This window comes from Mesoplodon bidens (genome assembly GCF_964165515.1).
Source record: "Mesoplodon bidens genome assembly, chromosome: 10".
NCBI lineage: Eukaryota > Metazoa > Chordata > Mammalia > Artiodactyla > Ziphiidae > Mesoplodon > Mesoplodon bidens.
Window position 1 is genome coordinate 89,273,363 of NC_138172.1, and position 13,506 is coordinate 89,286,868.

At 38.2% G+C, this 13,506-nt stretch overlaps 1 protein-coding gene across 8 annotated transcripts in view; it reads right to left on the reverse strand.

Moving 5' to 3' along the window:
• Positions 1-13,506, reverse strand: part of CDKAL1 (CDKAL1 threonylcarbamoyladenosine tRNA methylthiotransferase) — a 661,934-nt gene that overhangs the window by 233,878 nt on the left and 414,550 nt on the right. For all 8 annotated transcript variants that reach the window (XM_081245696.1, XM_081245693.1, XM_081245699.1 and 5 more), the window contains one exon: positions 10,607-10,752. In XM_081245696.1, the coding sequence (XP_081101822.1) occupies positions 10,607-10,752 (146 nt within the window). The remainder of the gene's footprint in view (positions 1-10,606; positions 10,753-13,506) is intronic.

Sequence of the window (13,506 nt, forward strand, 5' to 3'; positions counted from 1 at the left end):
CAGCAGTAGAAGTGCAACAAATGATTCAGAACCTTAAATATGAGCTGGCTCCCCTTACCGTTCTTAGCAACAAGGAACACAGATTAGGACTGGCCAGCTGCAAGCTGAGATTTAAGAAAACAGAGCTTTTCTAAGAAAATCTCTGTTTATGAATTACAGTCTAATTTGACTGAGAATTCTGTGATTTTGAGGTTTGCAGGTTTGCAAAAGCCAAGCAAAGCAATCACAAGCACTGGCTACAATACCATGGAAGATAGAATTGGTGCCCCATCATACACTGGCCCAGTTTTCTGGCAGTGATGGGATTAAGAGAGTTTCAGATGGTCTGAAAGGAGTCATCAGTAAGTTCAGAGGCGGGAGATAAACAGAGGCCAGAGGTCAATAAATAAGAGTCTTCAGGTTCAAAACTATGCCCAGACATGACTTTCGACTACACTGGTTCATGGAACGGATAAGAAACAAACAGACTGAAAGCATACTAAATTTTTTAGGGAACTGGGCTGCCAAAGATACACCAGGATGATCTGCATATCATGTACAGCTCTTAAAGCAATTTCCATGTCTCTAATCAGCACCAGAAGAAAGCAGGCATGGAAGTGTTAGAACCCAGGCAGAAGATCAGACTCCCTAATGCCTTTCACAGATATGGCCGTGAAGGTCAATCAACTAGGGAGTTTCTCTCACAGAGGGAAATCAGGGCTCATCAGATGGGATAACTGAAGAATGTCCTTCAGTGCTCGGGCAGAAAACCTTCATGATTTCTACCAAGCAGGGTTTGTTAATACCCATCGAATAGTAGCTGATATGTGTTTCACATTCTCCCATTTTTCAAATGGGAATTTTAAAAGTTATAATCATCTTATTTTTACTCCATTTTAAATGGGGAATTTATTGGGTTGCCCTTTCGTTTACAGCCACCAGTCCACAGAAAGCCACATCTGGACTTTCTAAAAAGGGTAGCGCATCAACCATAGATCTTGGTACAGTAGGACAGGGTAACTAGATGGGGCTTGGGTTATCTCTCTTAGACAAAGGATAAGTTCTGTATGTAGCAAGAAGAGCGATCAAATGGGAAACACTGAGACAGAGACTACTAGTTGCTCCCCGCTATCTCACTTACTCTTATTTCCAACGGAGCCCTTTGTTTACAAATGGGAACAAGGCGACTCAAAATAAAAATTACATTGCTTAGCCTTTCTTTCTGGCAAGTGCAAACACGTGACTAAGTTCTGACCAATTGGATATAATCAAAGTAACACGTGTGACTTTCAGAAAGCATTTAAAGGGAAGGAACACGTACTCTTCTTTGCCTCTCACTTTCCTACAGACTAGAATGCAAATCTGATGGCTGGAGTTCAAGCAGCCACGTTGGACCATGAGATGAAAGCTTTAGCCTGCCTGCATCCCTGATGTGCCGGAGCCTTATAAAGCCCTACTGCCTAGTCTGGACTTCATTTGCATGACTGAAAAATAAACTTCTACTTTCTTTATGCCATTACTTTTTTTCTGTCACTCGCAGACAAACTGAACTTCGATTTTTATATACATAAATATACTTGTGTGTGTGTAAGCTAGTTAAAGCCTTTCTCAATAGCAGTAGGTTTTATGATATCATAAAGAAACTCAAACCTACAAAGTATAATTGTCTAAGGAAAAGAGGTTGGTTTTCATGTAAGACCTGTAATTCAGTATTTCTTTGTTATTCATGGAAAGCCTATAAGAAACATTTATACTCGTCCCCACCCGCTATACCAGAATTAACGTTAGAGTTTCACTATACTTACCAAACACTGTAGTTACAAGTATTTATATAATATTATCCATGATTTAAGAATGTCAGTCCCTAAAAGACAGTTATCAAGTTTTACTGTGTTCATATTCTACACCTAACAAGTGCCTAACATATATTCTATAACCAATTAATAACAGTTGAATAAATGCAAGACTCTGGCTCCTTTGGAATTAATTCACATTGATGTTTTTTGGTCTTATTTCCAGAATTTAAATTGTTCAGATTTTAATAATCTGAGATTCAAACTTTAAAAACAATTGTGGCTTACATTGTCTAGTCTTTTCCCCATTGTTTGCTGCTGACCTAGTTTTGGTACCTTTTGAATAGTACTGCAAAGCCTAGTGGAACAGTCAAAATTGCATGCACTATACATGCTCCCTTGATTTGTTGTTGTTTCTGTTAAGAATGGAAGGTCCTGGGGCTTCCCTGGTGGCGCAGTGGTTGAGAGTCCGCCTGCCGATGCAGGGGACACGGGTTCATACCCCGGTCTGGGAAGATCCCACATGCCGCGGAGCGGCTGGGCCCGTGAGCCATGGCCACTGAGCCTGCGTGTCCGGAGCCTGTGCTCCGCAAGGGGAGAGGCCACAACAGTGAGAGGCCCACATTCCGCAAAAAAAAAAAAAAAAAGAATGGAGGGTCCTAGATAGAATAATGAGGACTCAGTGAATGTCCATCAGAAGATGATGACACGGATGAGAAAGGGGAGGCAAGAGTGACCAATAACTGGTTCTCTCTCCTTATGCAGCAGCAAGTGAGAAAATGATCAGTGCTAAGAATTGCGGCTGTTTACGAGCAGGATTTTGAGCTGTATATTTAATATACTTGGCTCTAGGGAAAAGGATAACTAGGAGGTAGAAATGAAGACTTACAAAGTTTTTACAACAAGCAGGTCATGTAGGATGATAGCTCTGCAACACAGAACCATTAGTACAGCATTTTATTTACTTATATACACACTTCATGAAGAACGCACAGCTTATAGTTAAAGATGTTGTTACAGGTAAGCCACTCATTACTTCTATTTGTAGGTTTCCTCCATGTGGTCACATTCAAACAACTTATCACCCCCTTAACCCAGTGACTCCACCTGGATGGGGAGTAAAAGCTAAAAAGGGCATACTGACTATAGAAAGAGGTATTAAATTTTTAACAGAAAGCATGTAAAATTTTAAAATTTCTCTTTAAAAGTATAGTACAATTTTTAATTGGAGATTTATCATTATCCCTAATGTTTCTAAAAATTATCCTACCTGAAAAAGCTAGATGCCATGATAGCAACAAATGAAGTTTGGAGGATCACAGGCTGGAGGCTGAATCTGAATCTGCCAGTTACTAGCACAGTAACTTGGGGCAAGTCTCTTAACTATGTGCCTTAATTTCCTCACCTGTAGAATGGGGGTAATAATATTTCCTATCTCGTGTGTGCCACGGTGAAAATTACATGAGTTAACCCCTACAATTTGCACATTACTTTCAATACATTATATGCTCAATAAATGTTGTCTAATAAGTATTGTTAGCTATTAGCCAGCAGGGGTCCACAGAACACTGAATCTCTAAGAAAGCAGAGTACTATGTTCCACTAAAGGGAATATATCAGTTTCTCTGCAAACATCAGGGGATTTTCTTGCCTATGAAAAGAGAACTTTAATTAAAGCAGACTGAGAAATACTACTCTAAGCCTTAATGTTATTGGTTCCAGAGTAAGTGCCATTCTTCAACAAATACACATTATCCCTGCTTCTTGTTCTTGTGCCCCTGGTTGCCATGTATGCAGTGCAACCATATGGAGGTGAAAGGGGGACAAACCAAGCACTGTGCTAGGAACTGAGGATGCGGCCATCAACCAAGGACCAGGAAGACTTGTTCTCATATTAGCCATGACTACAACTCAGTAGCTTTTGAACACTTATAGTATTTGGTAAAGAAAGTAATCTAACAATACTTTTTATTTTCCCATATAACCCAGAGCACCTAGCCCCACGTCTGCTTATAGGAGGCAACTCCAGTTGGCATTTGACCCTTACCATTTTCATTTCCCTAGAACTGCAACGTCCCTTGGCTTCCACGGTGTTATTTCCTTCTGGGTCTCCTCCTACACTGGCTTGATTGTGCCTTTTCAGCCTCTGTCACAGGATCCTTTTTCCTTTTCCACCACTCAAGTATTGATGTTCCCTGGACTTCTGTTCTTGGCCTGTTTTCCTTTCTTTTGGACGATCTCATCACCCACAGCTTCGTCTACTCCTCAAATGCTGATGACTGCCAAGTATTTCTCTCCAGACCTTCATCTCCCTCCTGGGCTCTTGACCCATATTTTCTATAGCCTGCAGGAGCCGTTCTGGATTTCCTACAAAGGCCTTTCAGATTCAGTATGTCTAAAACCAAAGCCATTATCTTTTCCACCCAAATTCCTCCTTCTTCTCATTTCCTTATCTTGGTTAACTACATCTTCTTCTACTATGTCTTGAGATAAGATACCAAGGAGCCATCCTTGACACTCATGCCTACCTTCCTCATCTTCCCTTCTGAACACACACTGTAAATTTTTATCTTCTCAGTATCTGTTGAGTCCACCTTATTGTCTCCATCCCTAGAGCAACATGACTTAGATTAGAACAACAATAGAGTACTGGCTCAGCAATAACATGGCCTGAGTTTTCATCAAGGTTCTGTCACTAACTGCATGACCACGGGGAGATTACTTAACATCTTTGGGCCTTAAAAATTAAATAAGCTAATATATGCAATGCCTTCATAGCAGTATTTGACACAAAAGTAAAACTCAAAAATATTAGTTATTGGTTTTATTACTATTAGCATGTTAAGTAATATTGATATTGATATTGTTATTGTTCCATTTGCTGGGCACAAAACAGATAAATGAAAAAGTGAATCATTTAATTAACAGGTGTTATTAGAATGGGTTGGAAGATTGTTACACAGTAGAAACTGAGGATCTAGTCCTATTATGCATTAAGTCGCTATGGAATTTCAACAAGTCTTTTTAACCATGTGAACCCTGACCTTCACTCTATAAAGTGCAGATTAAAAATATCTAACCTAGATACTTGCCAAGGTTTTTGTGACAACATCCTCACAATATGTGAGCCCTGTGGAATAAAAGAAGCATTCTGAAAGGAAAAATGCTTACTATCAGAATACGCCTTGACAGACGAAGTTTACAACAAAACGTTGAGGTAGAGAAAACATACAAAGGATTAAGGGAAGGGAGAGTCTCAGTTCCTAGAAGGAATAACACAATCATATTACAAAAGGAGGTGGAAAGAGGTGAGTGGTGATGAGAATTCTCTCTGAACCAGGCTAGAAGGACAACAGGAAGCTGTATCAATAGAAAACTTAATTACCTTCAAACCAATTAATCAAATTTGGGGTAATCCCCAAATAATACGGTATTTAGCACATGATGTCAAAATCTTCCAAATATAAATATAATACCATGTTCAAAAAGAAAAAAGTAAATGATTTTCTACTAGATAACTGTTTCAATGATATGTATTCATTCTCTTGAAAAAGTTTAAAAGTAGCAAGGGAGAGAAGGGAAAAGAACAGAACTTCACTACCTCAGAAGGAAATATGACAAAAGATAAAAGCGTGAACAAGACCCTAGGGACTCCCAAAATAACCACCTAGTTAAAGATATTAAGAATGATGAAAAAGAGCCAGAAAACATCTTTGAGGGAAGTGTTTTGCCTAAATTATTTTGGAGGTGGTTATTCAGCAAACAGAAACACACCTGGGAATGCAACTGGAAGAAAACTTAATTACTGAATCCTTGTTGAATCATTCTTTTTTTTTTTTTTGCAATTTTCTTTTCTTCTATTCTGACAAATATTGCTATTTACGTTTCCAAGCCACTAGGAATAAAACTAGACAGAGGGGGAAAATAAACAGAATAAAATACAAGCTTAATGTAATTTGCCTTTTATCAAATTGTGCTCCAGTATGGACACATGGATGACAGGGATTAATGAAAGGAAGAAAAAGAACTCAGGATATTAACGAGTGAGCACGACTTTTTTTGCAGATAGATTGGAAACGTAGGGAATAGGACAGGCTGGATGATATGAGGTAACTGTGACTCAGAGAAGTCATCCTGCCAGATTGACCCCAGCTTCATGCCCCTGTGCCTCCTCACTGTCTGAGCACACAGGAGAGAGGTCAGAGGACAGGACTTTCTCTGCAAAGCTGCCCCTTCCCCTCTAGTTTGCTTTCCCCACAAAAAGATTCCCCTTTACCCGTGAGTACTCATTAGTTATTGGTTGTGGCATTTCACTTGGAAATCTCTGGGTATAGTAAACTTAGGGGTGTGTGAATGGGTATCACAGGGCTAAAAGGGTTAGTATGGGAAACAAGACAAATTAATCCAGAAGTACACAGTACACTGACAAATGATAAGGGTAAATTCTGAGATAGATAATACCATGGAATTAAAAGTCAACACAAAGACGCTAACAGTACGGTGCAAGTTACTTTAGATCCATGCAACTTGCAAGGAAAACAAACTGGTCATTAATTCATTCAAATTTTATTTACTGAGTGAGGGAGAAGAACCTTGTCTCCCAAATTTAAGGTCTAGTTAACATAAATCAAAAGTCCACTGGACTTTTAATAAAATAATTTGTGTAAACGGTTAGGTCTTTTAATTCATAAGCCATTTCATTTCATTTTTTTTTTTTTTTTGCTGTACGCAGGCCTCTCACTGCTGTGGCCTCTCCCATTGCGGAGCACACGCTCCGGACGTGCAGGCTCAGTGGCCATGGCTCACAGGCCCAGCTGCTCTGCGGCATGTGGGATCCTCCCGGACCGGGGCACGAACCCGTGTCCCCTGCATCGGCAGGCGGACCCTCAACCACTGCGCCACCAGGGAAGCCCCAACCATTTCATTTCTTAAAATGTATCTATCAATAGGACATTCTTGCATATTTCTTTCACACTTTCATGTGTGAATTTGAGGACTAAGCTATTCTTTTACTTAGCATTAGAACATATTCTTAAGAACTCTGCATATTGTCATTTTAAAAAAATATATGTGAATATACAGTTTATGTTGGGGAGTGACTGTGTAAATTCAACGCTGCTCAAATGGGGTAGGACCCAATTAAAATTTATGTCCAAGGCCCCAAGGTCCTGGGAACCCTAATTACATCCTTGTCATATATCACAGTGAAAAATCCTCTCATTGGGAAGTAAGTCTTTAAAATTACACGAGAAAATAAAAATAAATGATTCAAGTTTTCTACTTTTTAAAATCCCAGTATTATGTTAAAAAGACAACAGAGAAGCCAGTAAAGTGACAGGTAATGAAAAGTAAAATTTATGAGGTATTTATTAAAAATTATAAAAACACAAATCTCTCTCAAACCAGAATCGCATCTCTTGCTTTGTTCTATGTAGTTTTCTTCCATATCCCTATAAATCCCATTACATATTTCAAGAAATCATCTTATCCATTTAAATAAAAACATCAAAGGACTTAGTTAATTTTCCAACAGGATTAATAAATTTGAATAGAATAATTTCAGTCATATGATTGCTCATGACCGGCGGTTTTAAATTAGTATATTAAGTAATTTAGACACTTTTCTTTGCAAAGGTTGCCTGATTTAGTACATTCCCATATGCCTCCACACGTGCTAACACTACCAGGTTATCTTCAATCTAGCTGCCATTATGGGAGTAGCTGCCAACTTTCAACCAATTGAAGAGAATAATGAATCAGCTTCAAGTTGGCTCATATGTAAACTTCTACTGCTCCCAGCTAAAACAGGGGCCAATTTCAACTGTAAAGAAAATTAATTAAAAAGATTTCACCTCCACTGTTTGAGAAACATGGCACCATGAACACCGCTGAACTAACAGCTTAAAAGCATGCAGCTTTATGTAAAATCCCATAGTGTGGATTTCAGTCTCAAATGCTATAGGTTGTTTTAAAGATGGGATTTTTTGAGGAAACAGATCAGGAAATACCTCATCCCTAAATTCATAACATGAATATTTGAGAAGCCTCACACTGCTGGAGAAAAAAATAAATAAATGAGACTCTTGTTTGTTAAAGGTTCATTACAAAAAAGACTTCAAAGGTTTCAGAGGAAAAAAGATGCAAATGAAAAGGGCCACATTTATACTCCTTCTAAAAAACAGAAAAAGTGAGCACCAGACACACCATTTTAAGTGAGAGCCACTGCATGAATTTAGTGTTAGACATAAACTAGGGCAATGTGGTAATATCAGACTCTCTTTCTAAGAATGACAATACTGTATTAAATTTTAATAAACACTTAACAAAACAATTTTATGCTGCATCAGTTATCCAGACTAGTGGTTCTATAGAAACCCCTGAAACTTTGGTGTTTCCAAGAATCATGAATCTATTTGGCATAAAGCTATATAGGGAAAAGTAAGTAAATGTCAGAGCAGAAGAGTGCTTAAAATATTTCATTTATTTCTATATGTCCATCATAGTTGGAAATTATTCACTGGATAGGTGAACTTCCCTGAGAGGACAGGAAAACTTTTCCACTAAAGAGTAAAGTTAGATTATAGAGTCCTCACAAGATTGAGGCTATACTATTCTTTACAAGCAACAGGGTAGATGGGACAAAACATACAATTTTTTGGTTCTGATGAACTGTCTAAAACTATATATAGTACAGAGTTAATTTTTAAAAAATCACCTGGAGATGCTAACTGGCTAGACTCATATTCTCCAATCCCAGTGAGTCACAGCACTTGAAACTGAAATTGTGGATGGATGGGTGGGATAGGTTGTCTTCTCCAGGTATCTCTAATTTCCTCCCCAGGGATCTCTGATATTTCCAGTGCTGGAAATACTGGAGATCCCTAGGTAGGTTCTGGAGCCTTCCACACAGTTGGGATAGTTCTAGAAAAGTCACATGGATGCCACAGTGTAATTCAGAATCCAAAGAAAGAATAATGAGCTTAGTACTATTTTCTAATACTTTGATGGGATCATCTTTTGACCCGTATTTAGCTCATGGATGCTGTTGAAACTGTTCAAAATGCAACAGATTTAAAAGGTCCATCTTTGGAGTAACATAAAAGGCTAAAACTTGTTGGGAAATTGTTGCCCAGTTAGGTAGCCACATTAATTTCCCAAACAACTGAGTCAGCACTCACCCAAATGGAGGTAAAAGGAGCTGCTGATTCCTTAACCTCACTGAATCACATTAACACAACTATTTGGAAAGTGTTCTAGTCCATTCTGCACAACAGGCTGCATGTCTACACTCGGCAAAATCTTGTGCAACAGGTATGGACTGTGTGCATTATTTGCTACTGCTCTAGTAAGCAAAAGGCAAGCAATTTCACAGGTGTAACCAATTATTTGCAATTCTGAAAACATGCTATTCACCAGCACCAGCGTGCCCAGAAGGACTCTCTTACATGAGACAAGTTTACCTATAATAAGCTAGAATAAATGCAAAGGAGGGATACAGGCCAACAACAGACATCTATTGTAAAAATCCTTATTCTTTAGCCTTGCTCTCAGTTCTGTTCAAGATCAGGAAGTATTAGAGATCCATCATTATTCTATTTTCAACTTTGAAAGTTGTATATACTTAACGATTATAATTATGAAATCTTAGAATAAATATACTTTCTATTCACTGATTTGAATATTCGAACAATTAGCTGTATTTGCTTGAATGCACACCAAGTGTCTTTATTTCTGGTGGTTAGGATAATCAAGAAATGCCTAGAGGCGAAAAAAAAAGTAGACACATAAAGGGAAGATGAGGAAGGAAGGAGAAAGTAAACAGAAGAAGAAAAAGATTTTTAAAAAACCTGTATGTAGTCAGGATAAGTGACTAATTGAAGGTGGAAAAAATAATTGCTTACAATTTGTATAAAGCAATCATATCCACGTAGTCCTTGGTACAAAGGTACATAATTATAAACAGGAAGATGGATATAAAGAGTTGTATTTTAATTTAGAAAAACAACAGAGGAAAAGATTATGGGAAAAAATTATGGAAAGTAGAAAGACCCAGGCCACAAATATGCCAAGATAAATGACATAGCCCCAGTGGGGAGAACAGTGCCCCAGACGAGAATGTTCTGTATGACCTTGGCCAGCATTATTTCCTGCCTTTTATAATCACAGAAGGCATTCAACGTTTGGTGATGATGAGAAGTAGGATTTTGAAGAATATAATTATAGGCTGCAAGTGTTTTCTGTGGAAGCAAAATTATCATTCATGTCTGAGATTGTGTAAATGTGCCTTAATTTTGGTCAATGGCAATTTGAACTTTAAAAAAACAGAATCCCAAAATCTCCTTATAAATCCCATTCTGCAAGAAAACCACAAGGATAAATGTGTAAAAGCAAAGACATTCCCAGATACTCTTCAAATAACGGTATCTCATAGAAAATTATCTCTTTTGTAGTGACATGATTTGACCTACCTCCACGTCAAAATCAGATGACAACTTCAAAAAGCCACATTAAAGGAGATTTAAGCAGAGCAAGGCTAAAGCAGTTTTCATCTACTAGGTCAGGTACAGAAATGATCACAATGCACATTACCTTAGGAAGACTGGCAACCTTACACAAATTAATGGGGTGTGATGCACAGATGGAAGGTGGATAAAACTGAGGGGCAAGAAGAAACCACATCAAGGGTGTCTAAGGAAAACTTAAAGGCTTTGAAAGCTTCGAAAGTCTCACCTCTCTCTGGTACCTTTAATTGTGACTACCATAAGTGCATTTTTGCCACATGCTTTTAAAAGAAAAAAGGAGATGGTTATTTTCTTAAATGCTAACAGACTTACTTGTCTTTCAGAAAATCCACTACTCTTTTGAAGTCAGCCACGCAGTATTCTCTTTTCATTTCCATGAGCACAGTGTCAGAGGCAGACTGGACTGGTATGTGCAGAAAGGCATACACTCGGGGGTGATTAAGGATTTTTGCCATTTCCTTGAAAAAGATGGAAGGAGAAAACAATCACTGTAACAAATTAGAGAATGGTTTCCCTCAGATCAGTTCTCACGAGTGCAAGCAAATACACACAGCTGAAAACGGACCAATCTTCTAGGCTCCCCGAGTGAAAGTCCACCAGCATCACTCTAGGGTGACATCTGGGAATTTAACATGACTTTCGGAGGATTTCACAGAAGTGTTATTTCCTCATGGTCATTGCCTCTCTTAGGTGATGAAACAGACACAAGCTCATGTAATGCCTAGAGAGTAAAAAAGATTTCTGCATACTTCAAAATAAACACCACTCCTCCCTTCCCTCAAAGCAGTGTTATATTCTGCCCTGTTACATTAGCAGCAGAAGCAGCAACATTTAAGGCAAACGGTCAAAGCTGTAGAATCCTGTGTACGTGAATAAAGTTCCCAAATTTAGGGCAAGTCAACATTTTTTTTTTTTTTAACGCTGAAGGAGAAAAAGAAATCTGTAACTCACCTGTTTCTTTTTTAGCTAGTTAGCAAACACTCATTTTTGAGTATCTACTATGCAAAAGGCAGAGTATCAGACAATGAAGCCAACCAGTTCACCAATGGTCACCTACTACTACCTACCTTTAAGCTGCAGAGTTCCAAAGAAGAGAAATAAGGAAAGAGCAGAAAGAAGAATCTGTCTTGCAAAGTTAAAGAGAGCAAGTTTAAGTGAAACAAATCAGGAAATTCAGAGATGGTTCTAAATTCCTCCAAGGATACAAAGTGGGTAGAAAAAAGAGTGGTAAAAGGAAAAGGGTGGTAAGGAAACCATTTATGTGAGCAAAAAGAAAAATGTGACTAATTTATGGCCCATCAATGGGTTGGGGGAGAAGAAGGAAGGAGAAAAAGAGGGGGAGGGGAAAAGGGGGGAGGAGAGAGAGAACACTAAAGGTCCAATAGAGATAAAAATGTCAAGAAAGGAACTGCTCTTCAGTAGCTTGCATGTGTCCAGTGATTTTTAGTTTTCAAAGTACTGAACCATACTTCCACAAAGTACTGAACCATACTTCCACAAAGTACTGTACCATACTTCCACAAAGTACTGTACCATACTTTCACAAAGTACTGTACCATACTTCCACAAAGTACTGTACCATACTTCCACAAAGTACTGAACCATACTTCCACAAAGTACTGAACCATACTTCCACAAAGTACTGTACCATACTTCCACAAAGTACTGAACCATACTTCCACAAAGTACTGAACCATACTTCCACAAAGTACTGTACCATACTTCCACAAAGTACTGAACCATACTTCCACAAAGTACTGTACCATACTTCCACAAAGTACTGAACCATACTTCCACAAAGTACTGTACCATACTTCCACAAAGTACTGAACCATACTTCCACAAAGTACTGTACCATACTTCCACAAAGTACTGTACCATACTTTCACATCTGTCATCTCGTTCTATCATTAGAACAGTATTTTGAGGGACCTTATGGAGTCAAAGAGCCACCTAATGCCATACAGTCACCTCTTTTAGCTGTTCAGGGCTCAGTCATGCATATGTATCACCCATACCCTTCATTCCTTCATTTTCTTTCCATTGACTATAATATTAGTATTTTTACCAAAGTGGAAGAATAGAGTGACAAACTCAAACTAACCATCTTCTTAGGAGCAGCTTAGTTGGTTTAAAAAATCCTTCTAAGAGATTCAAATAACCAAATGATACTACTCATGGATATCCTTTATTGACCTTCTCTTCCAGGAATTAATAGGGATATACCTTGTTATATACAGATTACTAAATTGGGACTGAAGTTCAAGAATTTCTTATTTAGCAGCAAATTAACTGGCGAACACATCATCTGAAGATTTCCCTCACAAAACTGTTACATTTCTTGGCTGGGTATTTAGTTAGAAGGCTCTTCATCTCCTTACTCAACACCTTCCATGTATAATAAGGCTGTGGGACGCAGGGCAACATTTATCACTACCTACTCTACAATAAATATGTTGTCCTCCTGCTAGATTCTCTGTCTTTCAGGTTTTTCACACTTGAATATCAAGATTCTTGAACAGTGTGAGAAAAACAAATTATACAAAAATATCTGTTTTCTAAAGGCGCAGGACTCAGCTTTAGCTAACTTGCAACATACATACTGTTGTAAAAAAAAAAAGACACCTTAACAAGTAACACAATTTGTGAAATGAAATTTTACTCTCAATCTCTGTGCCTTGGTTTTCTCATCTGGAGAATGGAGATAGTGGTAATACCTACCTCACTGGGCTACCAGGCCACTGTAAAAATAAAATAAGATAATCCAGGATGTGCTTATGTGTTGGCTCTCAATACATAAACTATCTAACATTCTTCTTCCCTGGACAGTATTTAAAGTTCATGGTAACACGTTTTCATATACATGAATGGGAATATATCAATAAACAGAATAGCTTTTCAACAAGGCAGTTTCCTTACCTAGTAAGTGAAGGAGAGATAACTTGTACTGACTTGCAAAATCTAAATTTGAAACGGGTTCCCAGTAAACATGACCCAGGGCCAGAAAGGGTGCAGTTTCTGTTGGAAACACTCAGAGTGGCCTTCTCCTATAAAGAGGATACTGCACTAGATGAGGCATTGCCCTATTATAGTAGGACAATTTTCAAATTAAAATGTTAATAGCAAACAAGTAGGATAAATTTGGTGGGTTTTTTCCCCTTTGGCTCTCAAAATTAGATTTCCCACTAGTAATTATCTTCAGCTTCATTCTA